General features: G+C 43.1%; 1 protein-coding gene across 2 annotated transcripts; it reads right to left on the bottom strand.

Moving 5' to 3' along the window:
• Nucleotides 1-1154: 1154 nt before the first annotated feature.
• TAF12 (TATA-box binding protein associated factor 12) lies at nucleotides 1155-26798 on the bottom strand. 2 transcript variants are annotated; one of them, XM_046660057.1, is made up of 7 exons: nucleotides 26703-26798; nucleotides 16040-16124; nucleotides 15057-15308; nucleotides 13170-13247; nucleotides 8015-8129; nucleotides 3136-3224; nucleotides 1155-1632 (listed from the first exon to the last, which is right to left on the bottom strand). In XM_046660057.1, exons 2-7 carry the CDS (start codon nucleotides 16109-16111, stop codon nucleotides 1597-1599), a joined length of 642 nt encoding a protein of 213 aa, XP_046516013.1. In that variant the 5' UTR covers nucleotides 16112-16124; nucleotides 26703-26798; the 3' UTR covers nucleotides 1155-1596. The 2 variants fall into 2 exon arrangements, with proteins under 2 accessions (XP_046516013.1, XP_046516014.1); XM_046660058.1 differs by having other exon boundaries at nucleotides 26633-26760.
• Nucleotides 26799-27682: the final 884 nt, after the last annotated feature.

The following is a 27682-nucleotide window of genomic DNA, read 5'->3' as shown; positions in this document are numbered from 1 at the left end:
GTGGGACACCTGCCACAGCATGGCTTGCCAAGCAGTGCCATGTCCGCACCCAGGATCCGAACCGGCGAACCCCAGGCGCCAAAGCAGAACGTGTGCACTTAACCGCTGCACCACTGGGCCAGTCCTCAAAACTCATTCTTGATTCCTTCTTGGCTGCTGAGGGCAGTGACTTGCTCCTATTATCAGAACTTGGCGGGAGGCCTTTTGCTGTTTGATACCAACAGAACATCCTTTGAGAGCATCACCCAGTGGCATCAAGAGGTTCTGGAGAAAGTGAAGCCCTTCAACATCTTCTTCCTGGTGCTAGGCCACAAGACTGTCCTGGAGGCTGAGCGACAGGTGATGCCGGAGGAAGGCGAGAACCCAGCTGCTTCTTTGGGCGCTTGCTATGTTGAGACCTCGGCCAAGAGCAACAGTGACATCAGCACAGCCTTTGAGCTGCTCACTCCGGCGATCTATGAGGCTGTGAAGAGATGGGTCATGGGGCCAAACTCAGAGGGGGAGGGAGTGAAAGCAGGGTCCTATTGCAGGCCAAGCCTCAGGAGGCAGAGGACCAAAGCAAGGCCAGGTGGGTGTGCCCGTGCTGGTGAGCCCTGGATGGAACAGCCACGTCCCCTGGAGCCCATGGAACCCTCACAATCCACAAGGGCTATGCTGGGCACAGGACAGGATGACGCTAAGTGCCACTGAAGGTCATGACTCTACAGTCTCAAGGGGCCTGTTTCCTCTGCATGATGATGAAAATACCAGGATCAAGGATACCAACAAGTAAGAACAGACAGGCACCTGCACAGACAGGCCTTTGCCCAAGGCCACTGCCATCCTTCCTTAGGGTGAGGGGGGAACACAACTTTCTCCGGGAGTTTCAGAAGAGCAGGGCAAAAAAGGCTTTGCCAAAACAAAGGTGCTTCTTCAGTTTGGGCCTCATGAGAGAAGGTCACCCTGCCCAATACTTATGGCAGAGAAACTGGACACAAACTTCTACTGATGGTTTGGTCTTCCTTGGAGTAAAACAATGGAAAAATCCCTGGGTTTTTCCTCAATCACAGAAATTAATAATGTGCTGCCACCTGCTGACTAGAGAGCTACATCCAGCCCTGCTTGTCCTAACTCCCTCTGGCATCTCAAAGGCTGTAAGCCATGCACCCTGTGTCTTTCGATTAATAACTTCTTTATTCTGGAAAAGCAAACCAAAGTCATATTCATATAAACACTGACATTACAAAGTACAGGGAAAAGGGGAAGGGAGAAGGAAACAAAAACCTCTACAAATCCTGCTAATACTGTCTCACCGAACAAGACCATAATGCTTTGTCCCATATTCAATCACTTATATAATTAACCACAAATAAAATCTTCTCTGGAAGATACATCGCTCCTCTTTGAGACGGCAGGGAAAAGGGACCGGAAGTTGGGGCAGGAGGCTTTATTCTTTTGGCAGATCCTCTCAGTCATTATAGATATTGCTGCACTGTTAATAAAAAATATATGCTTCTCTGTAAAGCATTAAAAAAAAAATCCAAGGATGAGATGGCTGAGGTCTCAGCTCAAGTATCTCCAAGTACATTGTTGTCCATTCCCTGACCTGTCCGTGTGTTATTTCTTGGTTGTTTTCCGGATCAATGCCATTCTCTGAAAGGAGAGAGAAACAGGCAGTTACATGGGCTAGAGTCAGGAACTTTCTGGGTGTTCCATGTGTGGACGTGCAACCCGGTCTACACCACAGGCTGGCGCCCTCGGGAACCTACCAGCACAGGGCAGCTCGGCAGGCTACTTCTAACCCGAGAGCAGTCTGCAGGCCCCGGATGCTTAGCAGATAAGCCAGGGGACCCATTGCATCGGCCAAAGACCCAAACTGCTCTAGGCCAGCAGGATGGCAAAAAAGTTAAAAGCAGGAAAAGGTGACAGCTCTTGCCTTTTGAGGACCTGGGACAGGCCATCAAAGCATGTGTTTTGTAGGTGCCCGTCCCCTCCCACCCCGTCTCTTTCCCTGATGATGGAGACAGTAGGGAAGGGCCTCTATTCCAAGTCTCTTGCCACACATAAAGGGAGCAGACATTTCACGCTCGATGACCTACAATGAAGGAAACTGACGCTGACAACTTCCACCACAACCCAACAGGGAAACAGTCAGATCGTGGGTTTCCAATTTACTATTACCAGCCGCTGGGCAAATTGCTAACTTGATTTGCTCACCCTTTTTGACCAAGAGATTGTCCCAACATTACGATATTGGTTGATAAGTAAATAAATAAATAGGGCTGAAAAGTGGGTAATTTGGGAGCTGAGCCAAAATGACTGTCCATTATCTGGAGGGGCTCCCTTCTGGATAATGTTTCGGCCCTTTGATTCAAGCTCTTGGCAGCTTCCTGGTAGGGTTTCCTCTGTGAGCTCTGTAAACGTACCCACTCCAGAGAGCCCAAGCTACGGAAAAGCAAGGGCCACGCAGCCAGGACTGCCCAGTTGTGCCTGTCAAGCTTGGAAAAAGCTCACTTTTCAAATCAGGGTAGCCAGTTAAATTAAGACAGAAGGGTAACAGCCTTGTCAAGGGAGGCCAACATTGTTATGAGACTGACCAATGACAGGGACAACTGGCTCCAGAGCAGAAGTGGTGTTGGGTTCTCACGCTGACCCCTCAGTTCCACAGTAAGAGCGTCAGAGAACAAAGGTCGGTTAAGCTGGGACAGAGGCCAGAAGGCCAGACGGCGAGGCAGAGCAGCGCGGGTGCTGGCTCCCACCACAAGCATATTTCTGCTTTCATTAACCGGCCCTCTAGTCATAGGGCCGTATATGACGTGCAAATGAGCAACGATGGAGGAGGATGTCATTAAAGGGATGTGCAGGCGCCAAGTTCCACCCATAATAAAAGAACCTGGAATCAACAGCTTTAAGTGATGCCCATGAGAGCTGACAGAAAAAACCGAGACCCCGTATGGAAACAGCAAAGCACCACGCAAATATCTGATTGATCTCCCGTGGAGCCCAGCTGCCTCTGCCCTCTCTGACCGTTGGGGCAGAGTGAAGCTGGCCATGTGGGGAAGTGACAACTGCAGTGACGGTGGCTGTGTGCACCCCCTCTGAGACACAGCTCAAGGGATCAGCTGTGGCTGCCCTGCGGCTCTGGCTGCTCCTCACCTGTTTGTGAGCTTCTGTGGTGCAAGCTTTTTTGTAGGGTCGGATTTCTTCAGAGCCGAATCCTGGGATCCACATGTTCCACTGGCGCTCTGCAAGGAAGAGGCCAGCACAGAGATGAGGGGACTGGCAGGGCGGCGGCAGGGCGCAATGTAACCCTCAGACATGGGTCAAGGAGGACTAATCTGAGCCATCACCTGTATTCACACTAATACTGTGGCAAGATCCTATACAAATGGGAGAATCGCATGTGACACCTCCAAGGTTTTTTTTTTTTAAAGATTGGCACCTGAGCTAACAACCGTTGCCAATCTTTTTTTTTTTTTCCTGCTTTTTTCTCCCTGACTCCCCACAGTACATAGTTGTATATTTTAGTTGTGGGTCCTTCTAGTTGTGGCATGTGGGACGCCGCCTCAACGTGGCCTAATGAGCGGTGCCATGTCCGCGCCCAGGATCCCAACCGGCGAAATCCTGGGCCGCCAAAGCGGAACGAGCGAACTTAACCACTCAGCCACAGGGCCAGCCCCACCTCCAAGGTTTTAAGGGGCAGCATTAGACTGTCTTGCAAAGAAAAAAGGGGTAAATGAGTCAAAGCTGTGAACGCTGAGCTCTAAGGCTTCCGGGCGGCTCCACAGAAAAGGAAAGTCATCTGTTTCTTCAGTTGTCTTACTCCGATGTGCAAAGTAACCCCTCTCAACCGAAAGGAAGAGGAGGAACAGAAAGGTATTGCTATTCCTAGCACTCTGGAGTTAACGGCCAAGTCCTAGCTCTCCTGCTTCACCGTGGAGCTGCATGACATCGGCCTCAGTTTCCTCATCTTTCACATGGCAGTAACAACAGTAAGCACCGCCTGATAGGCTGACTGAGAGCATTCAATGACACAATGCAATCCCAGAGCCTGGGATAAGTACATGGAGCTATGGATATAGATACGTCCATGCCACAGCTTCATGTCCTCGTGCCACCAGATATGATCATTCCTTTAAGACTGTCACTAGAAGATCCCAGAGGGCAGAGATTTTGTTTATTCCACTTTGCCAGTAACTGGCATAGTTACATGGCCCCTAAAACCCCAAAATAAAAATATACTGCACTTTAGGGGCCGGCCCGGTGGCGCAGTGGTTAAGTTCACATGTTCCACTTCTTGGCAGCCCGGGGTTTGCCAGTTCGGATCCCGGGTGAGGACATGGCACCACTTGGCAAGTCATGCTGTGGCAGGCGTCCCACATATAAAGTGGAGGAAGATGGGCATGGATGTTAGCTCAGGGCCAGGCTTCCTCAGCAAAAAAAGAGGAGGACTGGCAGTAGTTAGCTCAGGGCTAATCTTCTTCTTCAAAAAAATACTGCACTTTAAACATACCCAATATAAAAAAATTATACTTACAGGAGATTATTTAGGGAGTAAGTCTCTACTCAAAAGGAATTACATGGGGACTCCTTCATCACCACTCCCCTACGGCAGTGAAAACATCAGTTTTGCAAATTTGTTTGCCCCAGCAGGCACATACTTAAATCAAATGAAATATTAGTGGCTTTGGGCCGGCCCGGTGGCGGAGTGGTTAAGTTCACACGTTCCATTTCTCAGCGGCCCAGGGTTCACCAGTTTGGATCCCAAGTGCGGACATGGCACCGCTTGGCAAAAAGCCATGCTGTGGTAGGCGTCCCACATATAAAGTAGAGGAAGATGGGCACGGGTGTTAGCTCAGGGCCAGTCTTCCTCAGCAAAAAGAGGAGGATTAGTAGTGGATGTTAGCTCAGAGCTAAACTTTCTCAAAAGAAAAAAAAGAAAGAAAGAAAGAAAGAAAGTGACACTGCACAACTAGAAGGACCCACAACTAAAATATACAACTATGAACTGGGGGGCTGGGAGGAAGGAAAAATTTTAAAAAAAGAACGAAGGAAAGAAAGTGACACTAAGATTATTCTCTGAGAGTTAAACTTTGCAATCAACACCAAGTGGGTAAGTTTATGGATATGCAAAGTCACTTCAAAGAAAGAGGGCAGCTACCAGGCATGAATGCTCACATGTAAGTATGTGTAGCTATATATTTAAATGTGTGTATTTATATTTTACATAATATTAATATAATAGCAACAACAACCATTTAGTGAATAAAATATGTAGGAAAATGCCTGGTACAAAGCAGCAATGTGCAAAGCATTCTATGTACATTATCTCGTTTAACATTAACATTTCGAAAGAAAATCTCCGTGAATCAGAAGGGAGGTTAGTCAACTCCGCAAGTATAGAAAGCTGGGCAGAAGCAAACACTGGCAGCACCCAGCCGAGCCCAGCCAGAAGACAGGCCTCGAGGGTTACAGCCCAGTGGCAAGCTTATCTTTGTTGAGGGGTGTGGGGCACGTGTGCAGCAGACCCAGCCAGGCTGGTGCCATTGAACCCCAAGTTCCCTAAGGCCCCAACTCTGATTCGGCTCCAGCCTCTCCAGGCCGCCTTCTGAAGAGGGTTTAGCGTCCACTAGGGCCTGCCGCAGAAGCGTGTCTGGGCACGCAGACTTTGGAGTCTTCCAGTCTCCGTGATAATGATTTCTTACCTTTAATGAATAAACTGACATTCCAATTTTATTTTCAATAATTAGAATACAAAATATTTTTAAAAATAGGAATGCTAAACTCTCAAGGTAATATAATGTGTTGTGGCGGGGTGTTTTTCTGTGTGTGGTAAAATATACATAACACAAAATCCACCATTTTAACCATTTTCAGTGTACAGTTGAGTGGCATTAAGCACATTTACACTGCGCAACCATTGCCACTATCCATCCCCAAAACCCTTTCATCTTCCCAAACTAAAACTCTGTACCCATCAAACACTAACTCCCCATTCCTCCCCGCCCCCACCCAGCTCCTGGTAACCACCATTCTACTTTCTGTCTCTACGAATTTGTGTTGTGGTGACTTTAAAATATGTCTGCAAATTCTTTGACGCTCCTCCCATCAAGAAGTGGAATCAGAGGGCCGGCCCGGGGGCGCAGTGGTTAAGTGTGCATGTTCCGCTTTGGTGGCCCGGGGTTCACCGGTTCGGATCGTTAGCTCAGGGCCAGTTTTCCTCAGCAAAAAGAGGAGGACTGGCAGATGTTAGCTCAGGGCTAATCTTCCTCAAAAAAAAAAAGAAGAAGTGGAATCAGTGTTGCCTCCCCTTGAACCTGGACAGGCTTTGTGATTGCCTCAAGGAAAAGAATTCAGCTGAAGTGATGCCATGTGACTTCAGAGACTGGGTTAAAAAAGGCCATGCAGTTTCTGCCAGGTGGTTATAGGACACTTGTTCTGGGAGCCTTCAGCTGCCATGTGAGAAGTCCAGATATCCTGAGACTGCATATGATGAGGCCACAGACACAGAGAGAGAGACCTGTGGAGTCCCAGCTTCTTGAGTGTTCCTAGCCCAGGCATCACACAGGGACATGAGGAAACTCTGTTATGGCTTAAATTGTGTTCTCCAAAAAGGAGTGTTGAAGTCCTCACCCCCAGTACCTCAGAATGTACTGGAAAGAGGGTTGTTACAGATATAATTAGTTAAGATGAGGTCATACTGAAGTAGGGTAGGGCTTTAATCCAGAATGACTGGTGTCCTATGAGCAGAGAAGGGAGACAGAGACAGAGACACACAGGGGAGAAGCCCACGTGAAGATGGAGACACAGACTGGAGCGATGCAGCTGCAAACCAGAGAATGTCAGGACTGCTGGCCGCCACCGGAAGCTGGGCAGAGGCCAGGAAGGATTCTGAAGTTAAGGCACTGGAGAGAGCACAGCCTGCTGACACCTTGATTTCAGACCTTGGCCTCCAGGCTGTGAGAGAATAACTGTGTTGTTTTAAACTACCTAGTTTGTAGAACTTTGTCACAGCAGCCCTAGGAGACTACCACACCTTCGTTCAAAACCATCTCAGCCCCAGCCACCACCTGACTTGAATCACATGAGAGACTCCTAGCAAAACTGCCCAGCTAAACCCAGTCAAGCCTCAGACTCAGGAACAAAATAAACAACTGTAATTGTTTTAAGCCACTGTTTTGGGGTGGTTGGTAACACAATAATAGACAATCGGAATATCTGTCCCCTGCTATTAATACCAGCAACGTTAACCAGAAGTGCGTGGTTTACTCCACCTAGACGACCAGCGCCTCCCCAAGCAGTATCTTCCCGACACTGGGAGGAAGCCTTTCAGTGATCAGTCGCGGGCTGAGCTGCACTGCATCCCTTAATGTCTTCCGCCTCATTCACTTGGCCTGACTGTCTGTAGTTAGGGATTGTGCCCTTTCTTTGGATCACACTGTAACCACTGCAGAGAGGGGCTTAGCATTTCCAAGTGATCATGGTTATCAATGTTAGATGAATATCTCCTAGAAAAATTCAAGCTCGAATTTAGTGTCTGTTAAGCAGAAAAGCAGAATACAAAGGTACATGTACATTATGATTGTAATTTTCTTGGGAAAAATGCATAAATAGGCTAGAAACTGGAAGGGAAATGCCATTATTTGAATGGTAGAGATATAGTAGCTACATTTACTAAGCTCTTACTTTGTGCCAGGTCCTATGCCAGCTAATTTACAAACACTCCATAATTCTCACAGTTACCCTGTACGGAGGCTATTATGATCCCCACTTTACAAATGAGGAAACAGGCTCTAAGAGAAAGTAAGTAGGAAAGATAAGTTGATACAGTAGGAAAGTGGCAAAAACAACGCCCGGGCTCATTCCCCCTACTGTGGATGGCCTTCTCTTTTCTATTTAATGCTACTATTGAATGAATACATAAATCCCAGAGCCCAAAGGTCTGACGCCAGCATGAAGGTTCCTCTGACTCACTTTCCCTGGCAGTCCTGAAGGAGCAGTAGTGGGGATCCCTTAGGGAGGAGAGACCACGTACCTAGATGCAGCTGGACATCTTTCACCTCCAGAGTGCTGGACTTGCGATGCCGAGCAAGCTGGCAGGCTGCTGTCACCACACTCTCGATAAAATCATCAGCAATCTGCAGCAGCATCTGGGGAAGACAAAAGTAAGGGAGAGTAACCATAACACTGGCAGGGCAGGCTCCTGCTGCTGGGACAACTCTATCTGCCCGAGTCCCACATTTAGTCAGGCTTTCGGTTACAAGGCCTGGAATCAGCATTTGGGCTAAGGTCGGGAGGAGGAGTGAGGACAACAGAAACACATCAACTCCTTAACCAGGCAGAGTGCAACTCACACCCGAGGACATACCTTCTGCACTTTCCCCAGGAGGGAGCCATTAGTTCAACCCCTTACCCCTTTATTTTCTTCTGAATTAGGTAGGAAAACAAAAATGAATCATTATAATTCCTTACTCATAGTCTCATAAAGCATTTTTATTTCTCACCTAGTCCTGATTATTATAAGTCCTGTGAAAAAAATGTGGCATCAATTTCATCCTTATTCTACAGAGAAGGATGCTAAGATTCAAGGAGACTAACTTGCTCACGGCCATGTCACTACTCAGCAGTGGAACCAGGATTCAACCTCAAGGTTCTAAGTCCAAATTCTGGGTTTTTTTCACTTCATTACCAATTATTCCTGGATTGTGTAAAGACCAAAATCAGAATTCCGAAGCTAAAAATCTAAATAAAAAATTCGATCAGTCAATACATTCCCCATGGCTTCCGCTGCTGACCAAAATATAAAATAAAATTACATCCATAGATACAGACATTGCTTGTTCAGCTGGAGCATTAACACATTGTCCTCTTTCCTATGGCGCCAAATGGATTCCACCTAATGGAAAGATTTCTGATTATACATGGCAGATCAACTCCAAAAATGACCTCCTCTCCTTCCCTAAATGCACTAAAGTAACAGTAAAGGAAAAAAAGAGAAACATAAATCAAGAAAGACACAAGAACAGGAGAGACAACTTTAATGGACAAGACATTCCAATAAACTTTTTTTTGTCTTGAGGAAGATTAGCCCTGAGCTAACTGCTGCCAATCCTCCTCTTTTTGCCGAGGAAGACTGGCCCTGAGCTAACATCCGTGCCCATCTTCCTCTACTTTGTATGTGGGATGCCTACCACAGTATGGCGTCCCAAGCGGTGCCATTTCTGTACCCAGGATCCAAACTGGCAAACCCTGGACTGCCAAAGCAGAACATGTGCACTTAACGGCTGCGCCACCAGGCCGGCCCCTAATAAACTTTTAAAGTAAATATTCGCTAAAGAGATAGAGGAAGAGTAGGAATTAACCTAGCTGACAAAAGGTACAACACAAGTACCTGGAGAGGGGCCATCAATGAGGAGTGAACTGATTTGCCCTTTGTAACCCCTAAGAGATCCAAGATTTGGAGGTGCCGTTTATCATAGAAGATTGGGCTGAGGCATGGAACTGAAAACTGGGGAACTACCTCATGTCTGCATACAGAGTAGTCTCCCCAGCCCCACACTCCAAAAGCAGCCAAGTGACCTCTCCCCACACATACCTGACCCAGAACACAGTAGGTCTATTCTCTAGAGAAAGGGAATGCGAGTGAGCTCTGGATCAGAATACACCAGATACGGCAGAGGGAGGGGAGAGACATAGCCCCTTTCTCTTGCCTTGCTTCCAGAATGTTAGAAGCTAGGGATAAACCCTCCAGATAGGAGACTGGAGGATTTTTCTCTGGAAATTCTAAATAACTCCAGACAAACACAGATACAGACATTTAGGGAACTCCTCAGTAAGAAGGTTGACTTGTGAAGAAATTATTCTGAAGGGAAGCCAGTGGTGTGCTGGAGCCAGCTGAGATGAGCTCATGAAAGCCAATTATATGCATTTCTTCCCAATTGTGCATTCAGTGTCAGTATGTTGATAGCTTAAAATAGGGCATAGTGGGAATATTTACAACACAGACATCAGGAAATTCTGAAAATCAGGGCCTTTTTCTCCACACAGTTGGTTGTTAAACATTTACCAGCACTTTACTGGGCAAAGCCCATCAGTCATTAAGTTCTGCTTCAAACCAGCTTTTTAGTAGCTGCTTCTTTAAGAATAGATAGCCGGTATCACCAGACATTTGAAGAAAGTCTCCAACACCAAAAAGAAAATAAACAAACAAAAGAGCAAAAAAGGGACCCAGAGGAAACAAAGACATGCAGAGAAAAGAAGAAAGTAAGATAATTTAATTAATATCCTCAGAGAGAAAGGAAAAAAAGACATTACAACCACAAAATGAATGGTTTAAGAAAAAAAAAAAATAACCAATCAGTCAACAAGAAAAAGCTTGTGAAAATTAAAAATTTTATATATAAAAAAACGTTGGGGCCGGCCCGGTGGTGCAGCAGTTAAGTTTGCACGTTCTGCTTCAGAGGCCCGGAGTTCGCGAGTTCAGATCCCATGTGTGAACATGGCATCACTTGGCACACCATGCTGTGGTAGGCACCCTACATATAAAGTAGAGGAAGATGGGTATGGACATTAGCTCAGGGCCAGTCTTCCTCAGCAAAAAGAGGAGGATTGGTGGCAGATGTTAGCTCAGGGCTAATCTTCCTCAAAAAAAAAAAGTTAAAAGCTTTAAAAGATAAACAAAGGAAAATCTCCTCTGTAAGTAGAACTTAGAATTACAAAGAAATGAAAAATAGGAGAGAAAAGACCAAAAAACCTAGGAAGATCACTGCAGAAGAGCCAATATCCAACTGCCATTCCAGAAAAAAAAGAGCAAAAATAGAGAAGAAATTATCAAAAAACTTAGATAAGAGAAGAGAACCCTCAGACACTGCTGGTGAGGTGCAAAAGGGTGCAGCACTTTGGAAAAACAGTCAGGAATTTCCTCAAAGGAAAGCAGAAAGTTACCATATGACTCAGCAGTTCCTTTCCTAGGCATATCCCACGAGAAATGAAAACATATGTCCACACAAAACTTGTACACGAATAAAAAAAAGAAAGCAAAAACAAACAACTTGCAACACACACGTCCATCAACTGACGAATGGATAAATAATATGTGATATACCCATACAATGGAATGTTATTCAGCCAAAAATGGAAGTACTGATACCTGCTACAGCATGGATAAATTTTAAAAACATTATGCTAAGTGAAATAAGCCAGTCACAAAAGACCAAATATTATATGATTCCATGTATTTGAAATGTCCAGAATAGGCAAATCTAGAGAAATAGAAAGTAGATTAGTGGTTGCCTAGGGCTGTGGGGGTTGGGGAGAAATGGAGAGTCACTGCTAGTGGGTTTGGGTTTCTTTTTGGGGTGATGAAAATGTTCTAAAATTGATTGCACTGATAGTTGCACAACTCTGTGAATATACTAAAAACCACTGAAGTGTATATTGAAATGGGTAAATTTTATGGTACGAATTATATCTCAATAAACTACTACTCAAAAAAAAAACACATCCACACAAAAAGGGCAAATATTTTCCCTCTGGTTAAAAAAATAAAAATAAAAATAACAGTGGAGGGGTCAGCCTGGTGGCGTAGTGGTTAAGTTCACGCACTCCACTTCGGCAGCCTGGGATTCGCAGGCTGGGATCCCGGGCATGGACCTACACACCCCTCATCAAGCCACGCTGTAGCAGCGTCCCATATACAAAATAGAGGAAGAGTGGCATGGATGTTAACTCAGGGACAATCTTCCTCAAGCAAAAAGGGAAAGATTGGCAACAGATGTTAGCTCAGGGCCAATCTTCCTCACCAAAAAAAAAAAACCCAGAAAACAAAAAGAACAGTGGAGTTATACTGTTTTTGTAACCTGCATTTCCTTTCCCTATCATGACATATTCCTCAGCAAAAGCAAAAAAAAACAACCAAAAACATACAAAATCACCCCAGAATCAAGGTACGCAAGTCTCCAGAATCAAAGAAGTCTCTCAGAATTTAGCGCGACAAATGAAAAAAGATACATATTAAGGCTCATGTGAAAATTCAGAGCAGGAAAAAGTTAAGACACGAAAAGGATGGGGACTAGAATAGCATAAGATTTCTTAATAGGAGATTTTAGAAGACAATGGAGCAATGCCTTCACAATCGAAAGGCAAAAGCAACTTCCAAAATAGAATTCTAAATCCAGCCCAACTAAAAATTAAGTGTGAGGTTAGAATGTAGATATTTTCAGACATTTACTTCTCATCTATCTTTTCATAGGAAGTAACAAAAAATCTGCTCTAACAAAAAGGGAGTCAAGTAAGAAGAGGACGTGAGATCTAGGAAACAAGAGATCCAAAGAGAAAAAGAGCAAAAGGAGGGTCCAGGAGGGGTTTGTGCAAGTCACCTAAAATTACTCAGACCAGAAGAGGATGGAGGTTTCTGAGTGAAATCTCCTGGGGAGGGGGGATGACCCGAACCAATAGATTATTTTACATTTGGAAAACAGTGTTAATAGGTGTATAACAGAGCTGATAGCCGAAGCAGAATAAAAAAGGCACAAAGAAAACTAAGTAAATAAAATTGGGTCAGTTATCAACTTCAAGAAAATAAGTTGTACAAGAAACGAAAGGTAATCATGGACATGACTTGGCTCAATGGTGAACAATACTTATGTAGTCAGAGTAATGTAAATACTGAGTTCTGAGTTATCCAAAAATTGTGAGAAAACTCTATTGGAAAAGAGGGAAAGAAGGCGTGTATGGCACGTGTATGAGTGGCTTAACAAAATTCTCATCTACCTTAACAGGAAGTGTACAGACTATTATAAAATTCATGAATCAAAGAGTATCTGTTTAAGTATACTACTTAGAAATACAGAGGAATATTCTAGAAACAAAACTGTTGCAAGTGCTTATGAGCAACAGACCTTTTTGACAGGTAAAAGTAGTAGCAGCTGTTGAGTATAAAGTGCTGGGCATTCTAGGTGATTTGTATAAGTTATTCCATGGGACCTTCACAAGAACTCTGTAGATAAATAATGTCATACCCTACCAACACAGGAGGAATTGAGTCTCAGAAAGCTTAAGTGACTCATCCACAGCTATGAAGCTGGTAAGTGGCAGAGCCAAGATTCAAATTCAGATTTGTCTGCTTCTGAAGTGTGTGCTTTTAACCGCTATTCTATACTAGCTCTCAGGGGTACCCAACCCCGCCTTACCTCCTCCACATCTTCATCCAATTGCTCATTAGGATCCACTTCTCTTACTAAATCTTGTAATTTCTTCTTGGTCAATACCTAAAGTTAATTGGGAGAAGACTTTTCAGCCAGGTATCAAGGAAACAAAACAACTCATTACCCTGTAATGAAGAAAGGCTGTCAATTTGTTGGGTTTAGTTGCTACTTTCCAAAGAGTTAACAGTCTGGCCTACCTGAGTATTTGCTATAAGACTACACTCTCAAGACAGAAGTAGCTTAGGGAAAGGCAGAAAAAGCAGTTTGGAAAAGACGCCAGCATCTATCAGGCCGTTTATTTCAGCCTCTTCTTTTTCTCACTGTCTCATCTTCCCTCTACATTAAATCATTTGCAATCTTCTGCCCACCATAAATTGCACTGTGCCTCTGTGCCTTTGGACATGCTCTTCTACCCTTCTTCCTACCTGCTCAGCTCGTGGTGCCTCCCTTCTGATGCTTTTCGTAGCCCACCCAGCTAAAAACAACCGCTTCGTCCTTTGGCCTCTACTGTACCCTGTCCACCCTTCTATCATTGTATATATTTATAAACTTGCCCGTTTCTGACTTAACAGGCTGAAAGCTCCCTCAGGGCAGGGAACTAGTCTTCATCTCTTTATAACTAAATATTTGTATAAGTATGTACAACTATGATCCCTCTTTCATAAAGGAAATGTCATCACATATATACGCCATTAAAAAGTGATCAAAAGACATACACTAAAGTACTAATCATAGTTATTTTTGGGTGGTAGTAGAATTATGGGCTATTTATTTTTTGTGTTTTTCTAAACTTTTTGTGATAAACATGTATAACTTTGGAAACAAGGAAAAATTAATGTTTTAAATAAATATTTGCTCATGATGTCTCAGATCTAGCCATTCTTTTCCATTTGATGATTATCACTTAATCACTTAAAAAAGCCTTTACCGCATGTCTTGATTTAGTGCAGAAGTCTTAGACTTGGTCTTCCTCCCAGTCTACTCCCTTTCCTACCTTTTTTGTCCTTTTATTGCCAAGTAAATCCCCCTAAGACATATTACTTTGATCAGGTTACTCTTACTCCTCTATTAAATATTTGCAAAGATTGTTTATTGACTAAAAGTTCCAATGGAAATTGACTAGTAGAGGCCCAGTAAGTTCAGCCGTAATCCTATCCAGTTTCATCTCTTGCTCTTCTCCAATAAACTCCACATTCAACAACACAGGTTGGCCCCCGACTATCTGCCTAACCCTCCCCATTCACCTTTGCTAGTCCCCCCCCCCCATTCTCTTGAAATGTTGTCCCCTCATCCTGTTCTATCCAGCCTACAAGGCCTAAGTCAAGAGATTATGCTGATTTCCATTTCGTGTGGCTCTGGAGGACAGAATCAGGATCATGAGGAGAAAGAGAGGGGCAGATTTTAGAATCACTGCAGAAAATTAATAATGGCAGCAGCTGGATGAACTACAAGGAGAAAAGACTTGAGGCAAGAGTACTTTTATTATAGGAACAATGAATAATGAATCCATTAATTATTTTATCATTTTATTTAACTATTGCATTTTATTTAACAATTATATAGCATATATATTTATATATATAAATATATAAAAACCTATCATAGGCAAGGTATTTGTTAGTGTGTGTGTGTGTGTGTGTGTATGGATCTATGTATATGTGCATACACACACACATAAATACTACAGGATAAAAACTGGTAAATGTTGTACAGGATAATTCAATAAAGAATTTTATAAGTCCAAACGAGGGAAAAGACCTTCTTTTTCTGCTGAGAGAAAGAGGTAGCATATGAGATGGACATCTCTCAGAGCATTACTGGTTCAAAGAACAGATAAGAGATGCCTTACAGAGAACAAAAAGAGGAGGATACCTGATTGTTTTCAGGGCTGAGACGCCCCCCTGTCCCAGGAGTGCCTGGTATCTTTACCACTGTAGTGCTATTGGCCATGGAGGCTTGTGGAGGGGTGCTGGCTGGTTCCGGTTTTATGGATGAGAAATTGGAGAGGTTAATTAGGGCTGAGGGGCCAAACTGGTTCATAATGTGCCGAGCTTTGGACTTCAGATCATAGAGCTTATCCAGATCCTGCTTCTTTTTGGAGCTGTGAGGACCAAGGCCAATCAACTGTAGAAGGAAAACATGAGAATTAGCTCCAGAAGCACCTGTAATAAAGGATGAGTTGTGAAAGTAAAATTATATGAGGTCTGTCTGACTTTGAAGCGTCTTCAGTATATCTGGGGTAGTGACCATTTGAGACCTGCACACTAAAAATGGAGGGAATGAAGAATATTCATTGCTCTCACCTGATATTTAGAAACCATCTCTTCTCCAAAAGCAAAACGAAATAGTTCACAAATTGAAATAAGGAAGAAAGTAAATGAAATGAGGGATCTTATGTACAAAAATAAACTAGAATAAGCAAGACATTTCTGAAGACTTTGTAAAAATAAAATACTTGGTTAAGTACTACATGCATTATTTCTGAGCATCAAATAAGGTTAAAGTCAAATAAATTATGGCACAATCACATATTTAAAACTCAAACACAAAACTTCAGAAAACAGATTAGTTCATTTGGCATTTCAAACCATGCTTAAGGCTATGGCTACGTCAGGACTATGCCTAATACAATTTTTAGCAATTGTTAAACGTAAGATCTTCTTTGTCATCAAGAGCACATTTTCTCTGAGTGTTAGCAATCTTTAAGTACATGCAGAGTCCCTAGCCTGGAGTAGCCGAGACTCCTAAATTTTAGAGCCATGAGGTTGACTCTGTGGACATCAGCTTTGGTGTCACCAAGATCAGAAGCACATTCACCAAGTTCGGCCCACAGTAGCCTCAAGGAGCTTACTTACAGCTATCTGAGTGTCTAGATCTTTAATTACATCAGCAACGGCTGTGAGCCCGGTGAAATGAGAGGCAGCCATTTTCAAAAGCTACCTGTAAATGAACAACTAGCATCAAGCACCACCCTCGCCAGAGATCCATTTCAGCTGCGCGGCCTGGCGCATCTTCACCAACCAGGCTCCAGGCAAACTGAATGCAGAGACACATATCTCCTTAGCCCCACTGGGCAAGAAAAGTATCTCCATCTCTTTCACATACAACTTATAAAATTACTTAATGATAATTATAGTAACAAAGACTCTCTTCCTATAAAATAAATCTTCTGGGGCTGGCCCGGTGGCACAGCAGTTAAGTTTGCAAGTTCTACTTTGGCCCGGGGTTTGCTGGTTCAGATCCCAGGTGTGGACCTACATACTGCTTGTCAAGCCATGCTGTGGCAGATGTCCCATGTATACAGTAGAGGAAGATGGGCATGGATGTTAGCTCAGGGCCAGTCTTCCTCAGCAAAAAGACGAGGATTGGTGGCAGATATTAGCTCAGGGCTAATCTTCCTCAAATAAATAAATAAATAAATGTTCTATTATTAGGGACAAATGGGCAGCATATGAAACACTTTGTTGGCCAAAATTGTGGAATTTTAACTTGCAGGAATCATGCAATAGTTTTCAGAACTTGGTAAAACTTGGCAACCTGAATGAGAACCTGCATCTCTTCTACTCTTGCCCTTATTGCTGAGTTCCTCGCCAACACACTAACTTTCTAATATGAGAAATCATCTTCTGCTAGTTTTCCCTTAGTAAAAGCAACTAACTGTGCTCTGGTTAAATGATCAAGAGAAACTTGTTTGCTAAGAGCCAGCTGAGGGGGACAGCAGAGCATCAAGATCACCTTTCTTTTTTTTAACCATATGTGGTCCATGCCTTTTCCCTTACAAATGTTACCAACGGAAGAATCAGGATAGCAAAAGATTGCTAACATGGTAACAGTCGTTCTAAGTTTATAAAAGCAAACAATTTTCCCAGAGCAAATTTCATGAAAAAGCCTTATTAAAGATTATCAGTATGTTTACCACACTGAACATAGTCTACCTCTCAAATAACAGTCCCACGACTTTCAAGGAACTTCCCAAACAGTACTGCTCAAAATAAATGGAGACTTTTTCATAATAGAGATTTCTGTATAATGGCAATTTTTCACTTTTGGGGGGGATTTCTATAATAAGACCTGAAGACAAAAAATATAGCCTATCTGCTAATCACAGATCAAATTAGGAATTAATTTTTAAAACTTTTTAAAAAAATTTTTTTAAAGATTGGCACCTGAGGGGCTGGCCCTGCGGCTGAGTGGTTAAGTTTGCACACTCCGCTGCAGGCGGCCCAGTGTTTCGTTGGTTCAAGTCCTGGGCGCAGACATGGCACTGCTCATCAAACCACGCTGAGGCAGCATCCCACATGCCACAACTAGAAGGAACCACAACAAACAATATACAACTATGTACTGGGGGGCTTTGGGGAGAAAAAGGAAAAAAATAAAATCTTAAAAAAAAAAAAAAAAGATTGGCACCTGAGCTAACATCTGTTGCCAATCTTCTTTCCTTTTAATCTTTTTTTTTCTTTTCTTCAAAGCCCCCCAGTACATAGTTGTATATTCTTGTTCTAGGTCCTTCTGGCTCTGCTATGTGGGACGCCTCCTCAGCATGGCCTGATGAGCGGTGCCATGTCCGAGCCCAGGATCCGAACTGGTGAAACCCTGGGCCACCAAAGTGAAAGCCACAAACTTAACTACTTGGCCATGGGGTCGGCCCCAGGGATTAACTTTAAGGAACAGCTCCAATGGCTATTAACAAAACAAGTCGCTTTGATGAAATAAGTGGAATCTCTAAAATGTGAGAAAAATCAAAGTTTCCCCCTAAGAAACTACACTGCAATTTACTGTACTCATTGATCTTGTTGAGAAGCAAACAATACTTCTGAATTTTCAATAATTCTGGGTAAATGAGCTACTTCTTCATTAAAACGAAACAAAGCAGATGATAACCAGACACCCATTGCTAGACTGACACTGCCCTAGTTTCCTAGACTGCTCCTTTATTTGGGTGGATTTAAAACATCATAACAGGGGCTGGCCCCGTGGCTGAGTGGTTAAGTTCGTGTGCTCCACTGCAGGCGGCCCAGTGTTTCATTGGTTCGAATCCTGGGGGCGGACATGGCACTACTCATCAAACCACGCTGAGGTAGCGTCCCACATGCCACACCTAGAAGGACCCGCAACAAAGAATATACAACTAGGTACCGGGGAGCTTTGGGGAGAAAAAGGAAAAAAATAAAATCTTTAAAAAAAAAAATCATAACATGTTTGGGTGGGGTGATTATTACAAGAGTTTACACAACTATCAAACAGATCACACTGAACATTTAAGATCTGTGCATTTTATTGTATGTAAATTATACCACGATTAAGAACAAGAAATCAAATCCCCTCCACTAGGTAAAGGATTGCACTCCTAGGCATTTATCCTAGAAAAATGAAAACTTATGTTGCCACACAAACCTGTTTGCTAATGTTCATAGCATATATCAACATGGAAAAGACAGATTCTTGAATAAATGATGGTATATAACTGAGTACATCTGGAAAACATCTGGTTTAATGTTTAAAATTTACATATTTGATCCATCTGGAATGAGGAGGAGGAGTATAATATACATTCCTCCTTTCATACACTCCTCTATCCCAGAGGGCTCAAATATTTAAATTTTAAATATAAAATCATGTACTAGAAAAATACAGGAGTTTTTAACAATATTCTGAAACCTAAACCTCAAACTTTATACAAAATTCAACTCAAAATGGATCACAGACTTAAACGTAAAATGTACAAGTGTAAAACTTTTCTAGCTAGGCAAAAAGTTCCTAGACTTGACACCAAAAATCAATAAAAGGAAAAATTGATAGATTGGCCCTCATCAAATTAAAAGAGTTCCCTCTGTGAAAGCCCATGTGGAAAAGACGAAAAGACAAGCTATAGACTTGGAGAAAATATTCACAATCTACATATCCAACAAAGACCAGTATCTAGAACGTACAAAGAACTCTCAAAACTCAATAGTTAAAGAGATAAGAAAGGTAATTCAATTAGAAAACGCACAAAAGGCATGACCAGACACTTTACCAAACAAGATATATAGATGGCAAATAAGCACATGAAAAGATGCTCAACATCATCAGTCACTAAAGAAAGGCAAATTAAAACTACAAGGAGATAGGGGCCAGCCTGGTGGCGCAGTGGTTAAGTTCGCACATTCTGCTTCGGTGGCCTGGGTTCGCCAGTTTGGATCCCAGGTGTGGACATGGCACCGCTTGGCACACCATGCTGTGGTAGGTGTCACACATATAGAGGAAGATGGGCAGGGATGTTAGCTCAGGGCCAGTCTTCCTCGGCAAAAAGAGGAGGATTGGCAGAAGTTAGCTCAGGGCTAATCTTCCTCAAAAAAAAAAAAAAAATTAAAAAATGGGTTTATTTAAAAAAAATGAAATGATCCTTATTCTCATTCATAATAAAAATGCAAATTAAAACTACAAGCTACTACTTATTCCCCATTGGGCAATGATGAAAAAGTTTTATACATACTGTGTTTGAAAATTTTAGGAAGAGTCATTTCATGTTGGGGTAGAAAGAAGATAAATTAGCTAGAGGTCTCTATAAAGGGCTACTCGGCAGTATCTACCCAAATTAAAAAAGTATATATTGTTTTGATGTCACAGTTCCATTTTTAGTGATTTATATTATAGTTGAACTTGTATGTGGATAGAATGCTATACATACAAGGAATTAAAACCTAAATGTCCATCAAAAGTGATAGAGTTAAACAAATTAGGGTACAACTATATAATAGAATACAGTGAAAAAGAATGAGACTCATGAAAATATTATGCTAAAGGAAAGAAACCAGTCCCCAAAAGACACATATTATGTGATTCCAAATCTACAGAGACAGAAAGTAGATTAGTGGTTGCCTAGGGCTGGGAGGTAGGGGAGAGAACAGAGATTGATTGCTAATGGGCATGGGGTTTCTCTTAGGGCGGACAAAAATAACCGAAAATTAGATTGTGGTGATGGTCACACAACCCTGAATGCATAAACAAACACTGAATTGTATACTTTAAATTGGTGAATTGTAGGATGTGTGAATGATATCTCAATAAAGCTGTTTTTAAAAAGAGGAAGCTCACTAAACGATCTCCAAGATACAATGGAGATATAATGGTCTCCAAGAACAAGACATTGTTCAGTGAAAATGCAAGCTACAGAATAGTGAGAATAATTTGCTGTCATTTACTAAAACACACAGACACGCAACTGTAAATGCATAAGTTATTCCTGGAAAGATACATAAGAACCTGATAACAGGGGGTGTCTTGGTAGTATCTGAGTGGCCTATGGGACTAAGGAAAGAGAAGAGTTACTTTTCATTGTGTACCCTAAATTCTCTATTATGTGCATATGTTACCTATGAAAAAAAATTAAAATAAACTACTATTTGGTTGGTTTCCTCTGAAGAAATAGATAATACTGATCCCTGTTTTAAAATCATAACAAAAAAAATAGAGCAGTAACAAAAATGAACCTTGACCTATATCTCACATCTTATACAAAAATAAATTCAAAATTGATAATAGACTAAAAGTAAAAATATAAGATTATAAAACTTTTAGAAGAAAACTTAGGAGAAACTCTCCATGACTTTGGGTCAGGCAGAGTTCTTAGATACAACCCCAAAAGCACAATCCACAAGAGAAAGAAATTGATAAAGTGGACTTAAACCAAAATGTAAAATTTCTACTCTACAAAAGAAAATAAAAAGGTAAGTCAGAGACTAAGAGAAAATATTTACAAATCACATAGCTGACAAAGAACTTGCATCCAGGATATATAAAGAACTCTCAAAATTAAACAATAAGAAAACAAACAATCCAATAAAAAAATGAGCAAAAGATCTGAACAAACCCTTCACCAAAGAAGATATAGATGGCAAATATCATTAGAAAAGATGCCCAATATCATTAGTCATCAGGGAAATGTAAATTAAAACCACAATGAGATACCACTATTAGAACAGCTAAAATAAAAAAAAAAAAAAAGTGCTAGAGAGGTTGTGGAGCAAATGAAACCCTCATACACTTCTGATGTGAATGTAAAATGATGCAGTCTCTTTGGGAAACAGTTTGGCAGTTTCTTTCTTTTTTTTTTTTAAACAATTTTATTCCTATAAATTTATTCCTTTTTTTTTTTTTTTTTGAGAAAGATCGGCCCTGAGCTAACATCTGCTGCCAATCCTCCTCTTTTTGCTGAGGAAGACTGGCCCTGAGCTAACAACCGTGACAATCTTCCTCTACTTTATATGTGGGACACCTGCCACAGCATGGCTTGCCACGTGGTGCCATGTCCACACCCAGGATCCGAACTCGCAAACCCTGGGCTGCCAAAGCAGAACGTGTGCACTAAACTGCTGCACCACTGGGCTGGCCCCGAGGCAGTTTCTTATAAAGGTAAATATACACTTATCAGAGGACCCAGCAATCTTACTCCTAGGTATTTTACCCTAAAGGAATGAAAACTTATATTCACACAAAAATTGGTACATGAATGTTTATAGCAACATTATTCATAATTGCCCCAAACTAGAAACAATCCAGATGTCCTTCAGCTAGTGAATGTATAAACAAACTGAGTTTATCCATACAGTGGAATACTACTCAGCAACAGAAAGGAAGGACTACTGAGACATGCAACAACATGGAGAATCTCAAATGTGTCACGCTAAGTGAAAGAGGCAAGACTCAAAAGGCTACTTACTGTACGACTCCATTAACACGGCACTCTGGAAAGGGCAAAGCCATACGGATGGAGAACAGATCAGTGGTTGCCAGGGGATTGGGGTGGGGAGGTTTGACTGCAAAGGAGCAGCATGAAAGAAATGTTGGCGGGGAGACGGGGGCATGGAACTGTTTGGTAACCTGAGTGTTATGGTGCTTACATGACAGTATGCATTTGTCACCACTCACAGAACTGTACCCATGAAAGGGTGAATTTCGAGGTATGTAAATTTAAAAAACACAACATCACAACCTGATCAGAATGGTCAATGGCTCCCAGTCCAGTTACCTGCTTACTGACAACTTTCATTAAGCCACATTGTGGATGATGCTGAGCAAGCACAATGAAATGAAGTGACTGTAAATAACCTGGATTCCGATATGTAATGTACCATAGTTGCCTTTGGGCTACTCAAATTTGTTATTCTCACTTCCTTAGAATGCCAAGAGATAGGGATGGACTACTGTGTAAAAACAGAGGCGTTAGCTGTGGGACAGTTTGAGAGAACAATTACGATAGTAAACTCTTGCTATGTGGAAGTCACGTGCAATGGGATTCACAAAGTAAGTCCCGAAAGTCCACGCCCTAGTGATCTATAGTTGAAAATACTTAAGAATCTATCAAAACAAGATTATGTGGCTGAGAGTTCAATTAATCAACGAAGTCGATCCTTCCTCCCGCCATGTGTCATATTTAAACTGTGGTTGATAGGCTGAGGAGGACAAGCCCTAACTGCTTTTCCTTTTAACAATGTGTACCTCAAGCAGATGTCCACTTGCAACCCTATCACTGTATTAAGAGGATCTGACTTTTCAGAGGGTAGGAAACTCTGGGAGACCTTGCAGTAGCTATAGCACCCTGGCCTTCTCTGGGCATGTGTTTCATTAACAGATTAGTTTTTTTTTAAGTGAAGAGAATAGGGGAATAGAAGACCAGATTGTCTTTGACACCCTTTACCTCGGAAATGTTTAGGAATTTATTATTTAAACAAAATCCTGGAGAGGAGTCAACCAGCCTGGTTGTATGAAAGCCCTATCACTGTGGTGCATGGCTTGACTGGGTTTTCCACCTGGCTGTTTGTCTCCTCACTGGCTTCTGCAGGTAACTAAATAAGCTCCTATTTCCCAGCCTAAATAAACCAAAAGGAATCAATTAATTGCAGTCTGTGAGACTTGAAAGCAACAGAAACATAAGATTTTTTTCCACTAGTTTTTTGACTAGTTTGATCCTGTTTAGGTAGTTTTGACTGAGAAAGGTAGTACAGTATAGCGGTCAGGCACGTGGACTGTGGTGGCAGTCTGGGTTCAAGTACCAACTCTGCCACTTAGTAGCTTTATGTCCTTGAGCAAGTTACCTAATCTCTTTATGCTTCGATTTCCTCATCTGAAAAATCGAGTTAATCATACAGTGTATCTCATGGGATTGTTGTGACAATTCAGAGTTTATATATGTAAAGCACTTAGAAGAGTGTGTGGCACACGTTAAGTACAAATAAATGTGTGCTAATATTATTTATTTATTTTAGGAAGATTAGCCCTAAACTAACATCTGCTGTCAATCCTCCTCTTTTTGCTGAGGAAGACTTGCCCTGAGCTAACATCCGTGCCCATCTTCCTCTACTTTCTATGTGGGACGCCTACAACAGCATGGCTTGCCAAGTGGTGCCATGTCCATACCCAGGATCCGAACTGTCAAACCCCAGGCGCCGAAGCAGAACATGCACACTTAACTGCTGCAGCACCGCTGGCCCTGCTAATGTTATTTATGTGTTCTCCTCTTCTAAATCTTAGTTATAAAAATCAGTGTATGAGGCCCACCCAGTGACATAGTGGTTAAGATTGCGCTCTCTGCTTCAGTGGCCTGGGATTCGCGAGTTCACACCCTCGGTGCAGACCTACACACTGCTCATCAAGCCATGCTGTGGTGGTGTCCCACACACAAAATAGAGGAAGACTGGCACAGATGTTAGCTTAGCAACAAGCTTCCTCACCCTCTCCCCCCAAAAATCAGTGTATTAAAATTAAAAGGTTTCACCTATCCTGCTATGTTTTGGCGGCACCCTATAACTATTCTTATGACTAAGGACATTAAAAGAAGAACAGTGGATTGAAAAAAAAAAATGTTCAGTGTCAAATGGTCAGCAGGAGGCTGGTGAGAGGTACTGTGGTGGAGGGAAGACCCAAGTCAGGAGGGTTGGGTGCCATCCTACCTCTGATATTGAGTTATGTGAGCTCTCTTTGACCAGTTTCCACAACTATAATTAGGAGCAGGACCAGGCAAATTGTAAAGTCCCTTCTAGCTCTAACAACCAGTGTAAGATTTTTAAATTAAGTCTATATGTACACATTTCAAAGTCTGTCTTCTGCCTCCAACACATCTGTTTCACAGTGCAGACTGTAAACACTGCTGATGTATTGCCTCCAGGGTATTTTGGGGCTTTTCATGAAGACCTTGGGTCAAAAGTAATGTGTCCTATGTTCATATCTGCTCTAAGACAATGATTTTCTGATCAGATACTTTGAAATCCTACTATAATAACTCAATCAATGCTAGAGCCACAAATGAGTGAAACAAATATCTTTTGCAAATGTAGATGAGGATGTTACCTCAGGAATAAATTATCATAAATTAAACCATCAAGTACTTTGAAATGGTGACATGGGCATGCTTTACCTCACAATCTGGTTTAAGTTTTGGTCACTTGCATACAGAATAGGTACTTGCAAATAATATAACCCATTGGGAAAAAATAGTAGTTTCAACTAAGTTAGCCTAATTTCCCCAACCATGTAGTTCATGCTACAATTAACTGTAGAGTTAATCCAAGTTAAGTCCTGGTTCTTCAAATTGGTCTTTATTGGCCTCCTAAATCTAAAAGGAAATATATTCTATTCCATTGTGAGGAAAAGTTGTATTTAGGTCCTATTTTTATTTCTTGAGTGTCTATGCTTCTTCAAAAACATATTTAATTTAGTTCTCCTCAAATACCACACTAACTTAAGTACCCCAATAAGTTACAGTATTTGACATTAAGAGGAGTCTTAAGAAGGAGGGGGTGTTTCATTCAATGATATGCTTTATAGAACTATCCTATTTTGCTGATATGCAAAACATGGTGAGGAATCCACTTAGAAAAGTAGAAAAAAGTTTTAGTCAAACATATAACTGGGTTTGCCTGGGGCTGGGCCACTTAGTACCATGTGATTTCAGGCAAGGTGCTTAACCTCTCTGAACCAATCTCCTTTTCCGTACAATGGGATTAACAGTATCTAATGTGTGGGGCTGCAAGTGATATTTAAATGATATAATACTTGAAACTATTTATGATGATGCCTGGGTAGTCGAAGCAAATTTCAGCAAAAGATATTACTGAGGAAGGGAAGCGACTGGTCCAACGCTCCCAGCCGTCCTTATCCTTATCCCAAACCAGCCATCTCCAGTAAATGCTTATGCTAAAAATAAAGGCTACAACGGACTCATCTGCAACTTTCTAAACCGCTTACTATATTTGGTGGGTGGGGGTTAAGGGGCTTCATTTAAAGGTTTCCTAACTGGTAGGTGACATTCACTGTATCAATATCAATATGACTCAAAATAAAGTACTAGAATCTGTGAAAACTCCCCTCTTGAGTTCGAAGTTAGAGCAAAGATTCTAGAAGCATGTTTTCAAGGAATATTAACCAAGCGTCTCCTATTGCTATGCACAGCAGGGCGCTGTATCTCAATTATGATCTAATCAATCACTGTCAGCCTGTGATGCGAAGCCCTCGTTGGACCTCAGCCTCCTTTCGGGTAAAATAAGAGTTTAAGACAGATTCTCTTTCCCGGCCCTTCCATTTCTGACATTCTTTTATTGGAGATGCAGAGATCTGTGCTCCATCGGGGTGGAGTGGAATGGAATTTAAAGCACTTATCCAGTATATAACTGAGTTCAAATTGCTTCAACTTCACGTCAGAGCTTCGCAAGTATGAAGCTGAAAACGAAGATGCTTGCAGGTGGGCTTCCTAGATTAAGTATCTGACACAAGAAACGCCTGCCAACAGCCAAGGAGGCAGCGCGCAGGAGGAGCCGTCTTCCCCTGAAGACATCCTTTACCACTTCGGGTTCAGAGCACACGAGAAAAATGGATCACTATCTCTTTCCCGAACTCTCTCCCTTCCCCCTGGAGGCTGATCTCCTCACGGCCATGGCCCCTGATCCTCTCCGCTTGCGGGAGCTCGGGTCCTCACAGCCCTGTTCCCGCAAGTACTTCGGAGTCTCCAAGCCCAGATCCCGTCCCCACAGAAGCCGGTCTTCACTGCCCGCTCCTGCTCCTTCCCAAACCCAAGTGCTCTCCTACTGCTCCAGCCCCTCAGGAACCGAAGTCTTCGTGCCCTGTTTCTGAATCCTTGGGATCCTGGGTCTTCACTGTCCCGCTTCTGCCTCTCAGGAGCCCAAGTCCTCTCAGCTCCGCTTTTACCTCTCAGGAGCCCGTGCCTTCACGCCCCGTTCCGCTCCGACCCTCTCCTCTTAGAAGCGCGGGTCCTCACCATCCTGTCCCTCTCTGACCGCTTTCCCTCAGGTGCTGGAGAACTCACATCCGTCCCCGTTCCCCGAGTCCCGTCTGGAGCCCGGGTCCCCACAGCCGCGTCTTCTCCGAGCCCCGAGCCCCTCACTCCCGTCCCAAGAGCCTGATTCCTCACAGCCCCGTCTCCTCCACAACCTGGCTCTTCAAACACTGACCCGCTGTGGGTCTGGGTCCTGACTCCCTCCTCCCGCTCTTCTTCCTCGACTGCCAGGGCCCAAGACTCACAGGCAGCAGCGTCTATCTCCCCATGATATGCGGAGACTGCCCCAGTGAAGCGATCGTCTCAGCAGCCGGTCCGACTGCTCGGCCCTCCCCGAGTACTTCCGGCACCGCTCCCCGCCTCCAACCCGGAAACGCGCGGCTCTTCCGGCTGGCGGGCGCGCGCCTGGCTTGCGCAGGCGCAGACGGCCTTCCGACACGTGGTCGCCGTCCTGGGCTGTTGCTCGGCTCTGGCGGTTAGGCTTTTTCCTGCTTGTGGTTGACTGGCAGCGTGGGCGAGCTCCGCGCCTGCTACCCTGGCGTTACTTCCCGACTCCGCCTGTCGTATCTATGGCTAGCATGACAGGTAATTGACGCCCTTTGATGGCTTAGAGGTCGCCATTTTTGGTTGGTGACTTTGTGGTGATCTCAGGACTGGGATATCACCTGGGACGACAGCATCCCATGGATTTCTTGTGGGACTCCAACAGGGAAGTTGGCATCACAAGAACATGGGGACAAGAGAGACCGGTTGTGTCTGTGAATTCGGAATTAATAATAATAATTGACCGCTTACTGTCTACCAGGAACTTTGCTAAGCCCCTTACCTCTGATAAATCATTTAATGATTTAAAGGAAACTTCTGAGAGATTAAGCAAGGTTCTAGCTAGTAAGTGCAGAGTTTCAACTTGAACTCAGAATTCTCACTCCAAAGCCTGACCCTGCCCTGTACCAATTAAACTGATGCTTTCGGTTATTTCATCTAGCAAATGCTTGGTGAGAACTGCTGTATTTACCCTATGCTAGATGCTAGGCATGTAAACAAGCCCTGGTTCCAGCCTAAGTCCCGTCTGGAGCCAGGTTCCCCACACTAGGATGGCTAATACCCCACAAACGTAAAGGAATGTACAAAGGGCTGTGACAGCCCAGTGGAAGCGACAGTAACTGCCAGCAGGAATCAGGAAGAGCTGCCTCCCACCTGGATTGGAGCAGCAACCTGCCCTCCC

Source organism: Equus quagga, chromosome 5 (assembly GCF_021613505.1).
Source record: "Equus quagga isolate Etosha38 chromosome 5, UCLA_HA_Equagga_1.0, whole genome shotgun sequence".
NCBI classification, from domain to species: domain Eukaryota; kingdom Metazoa; phylum Chordata; class Mammalia; order Perissodactyla; family Equidae; genus Equus; species Equus quagga.
This window is presented reverse-complemented; position numbering and strand designations above follow the sequence as displayed.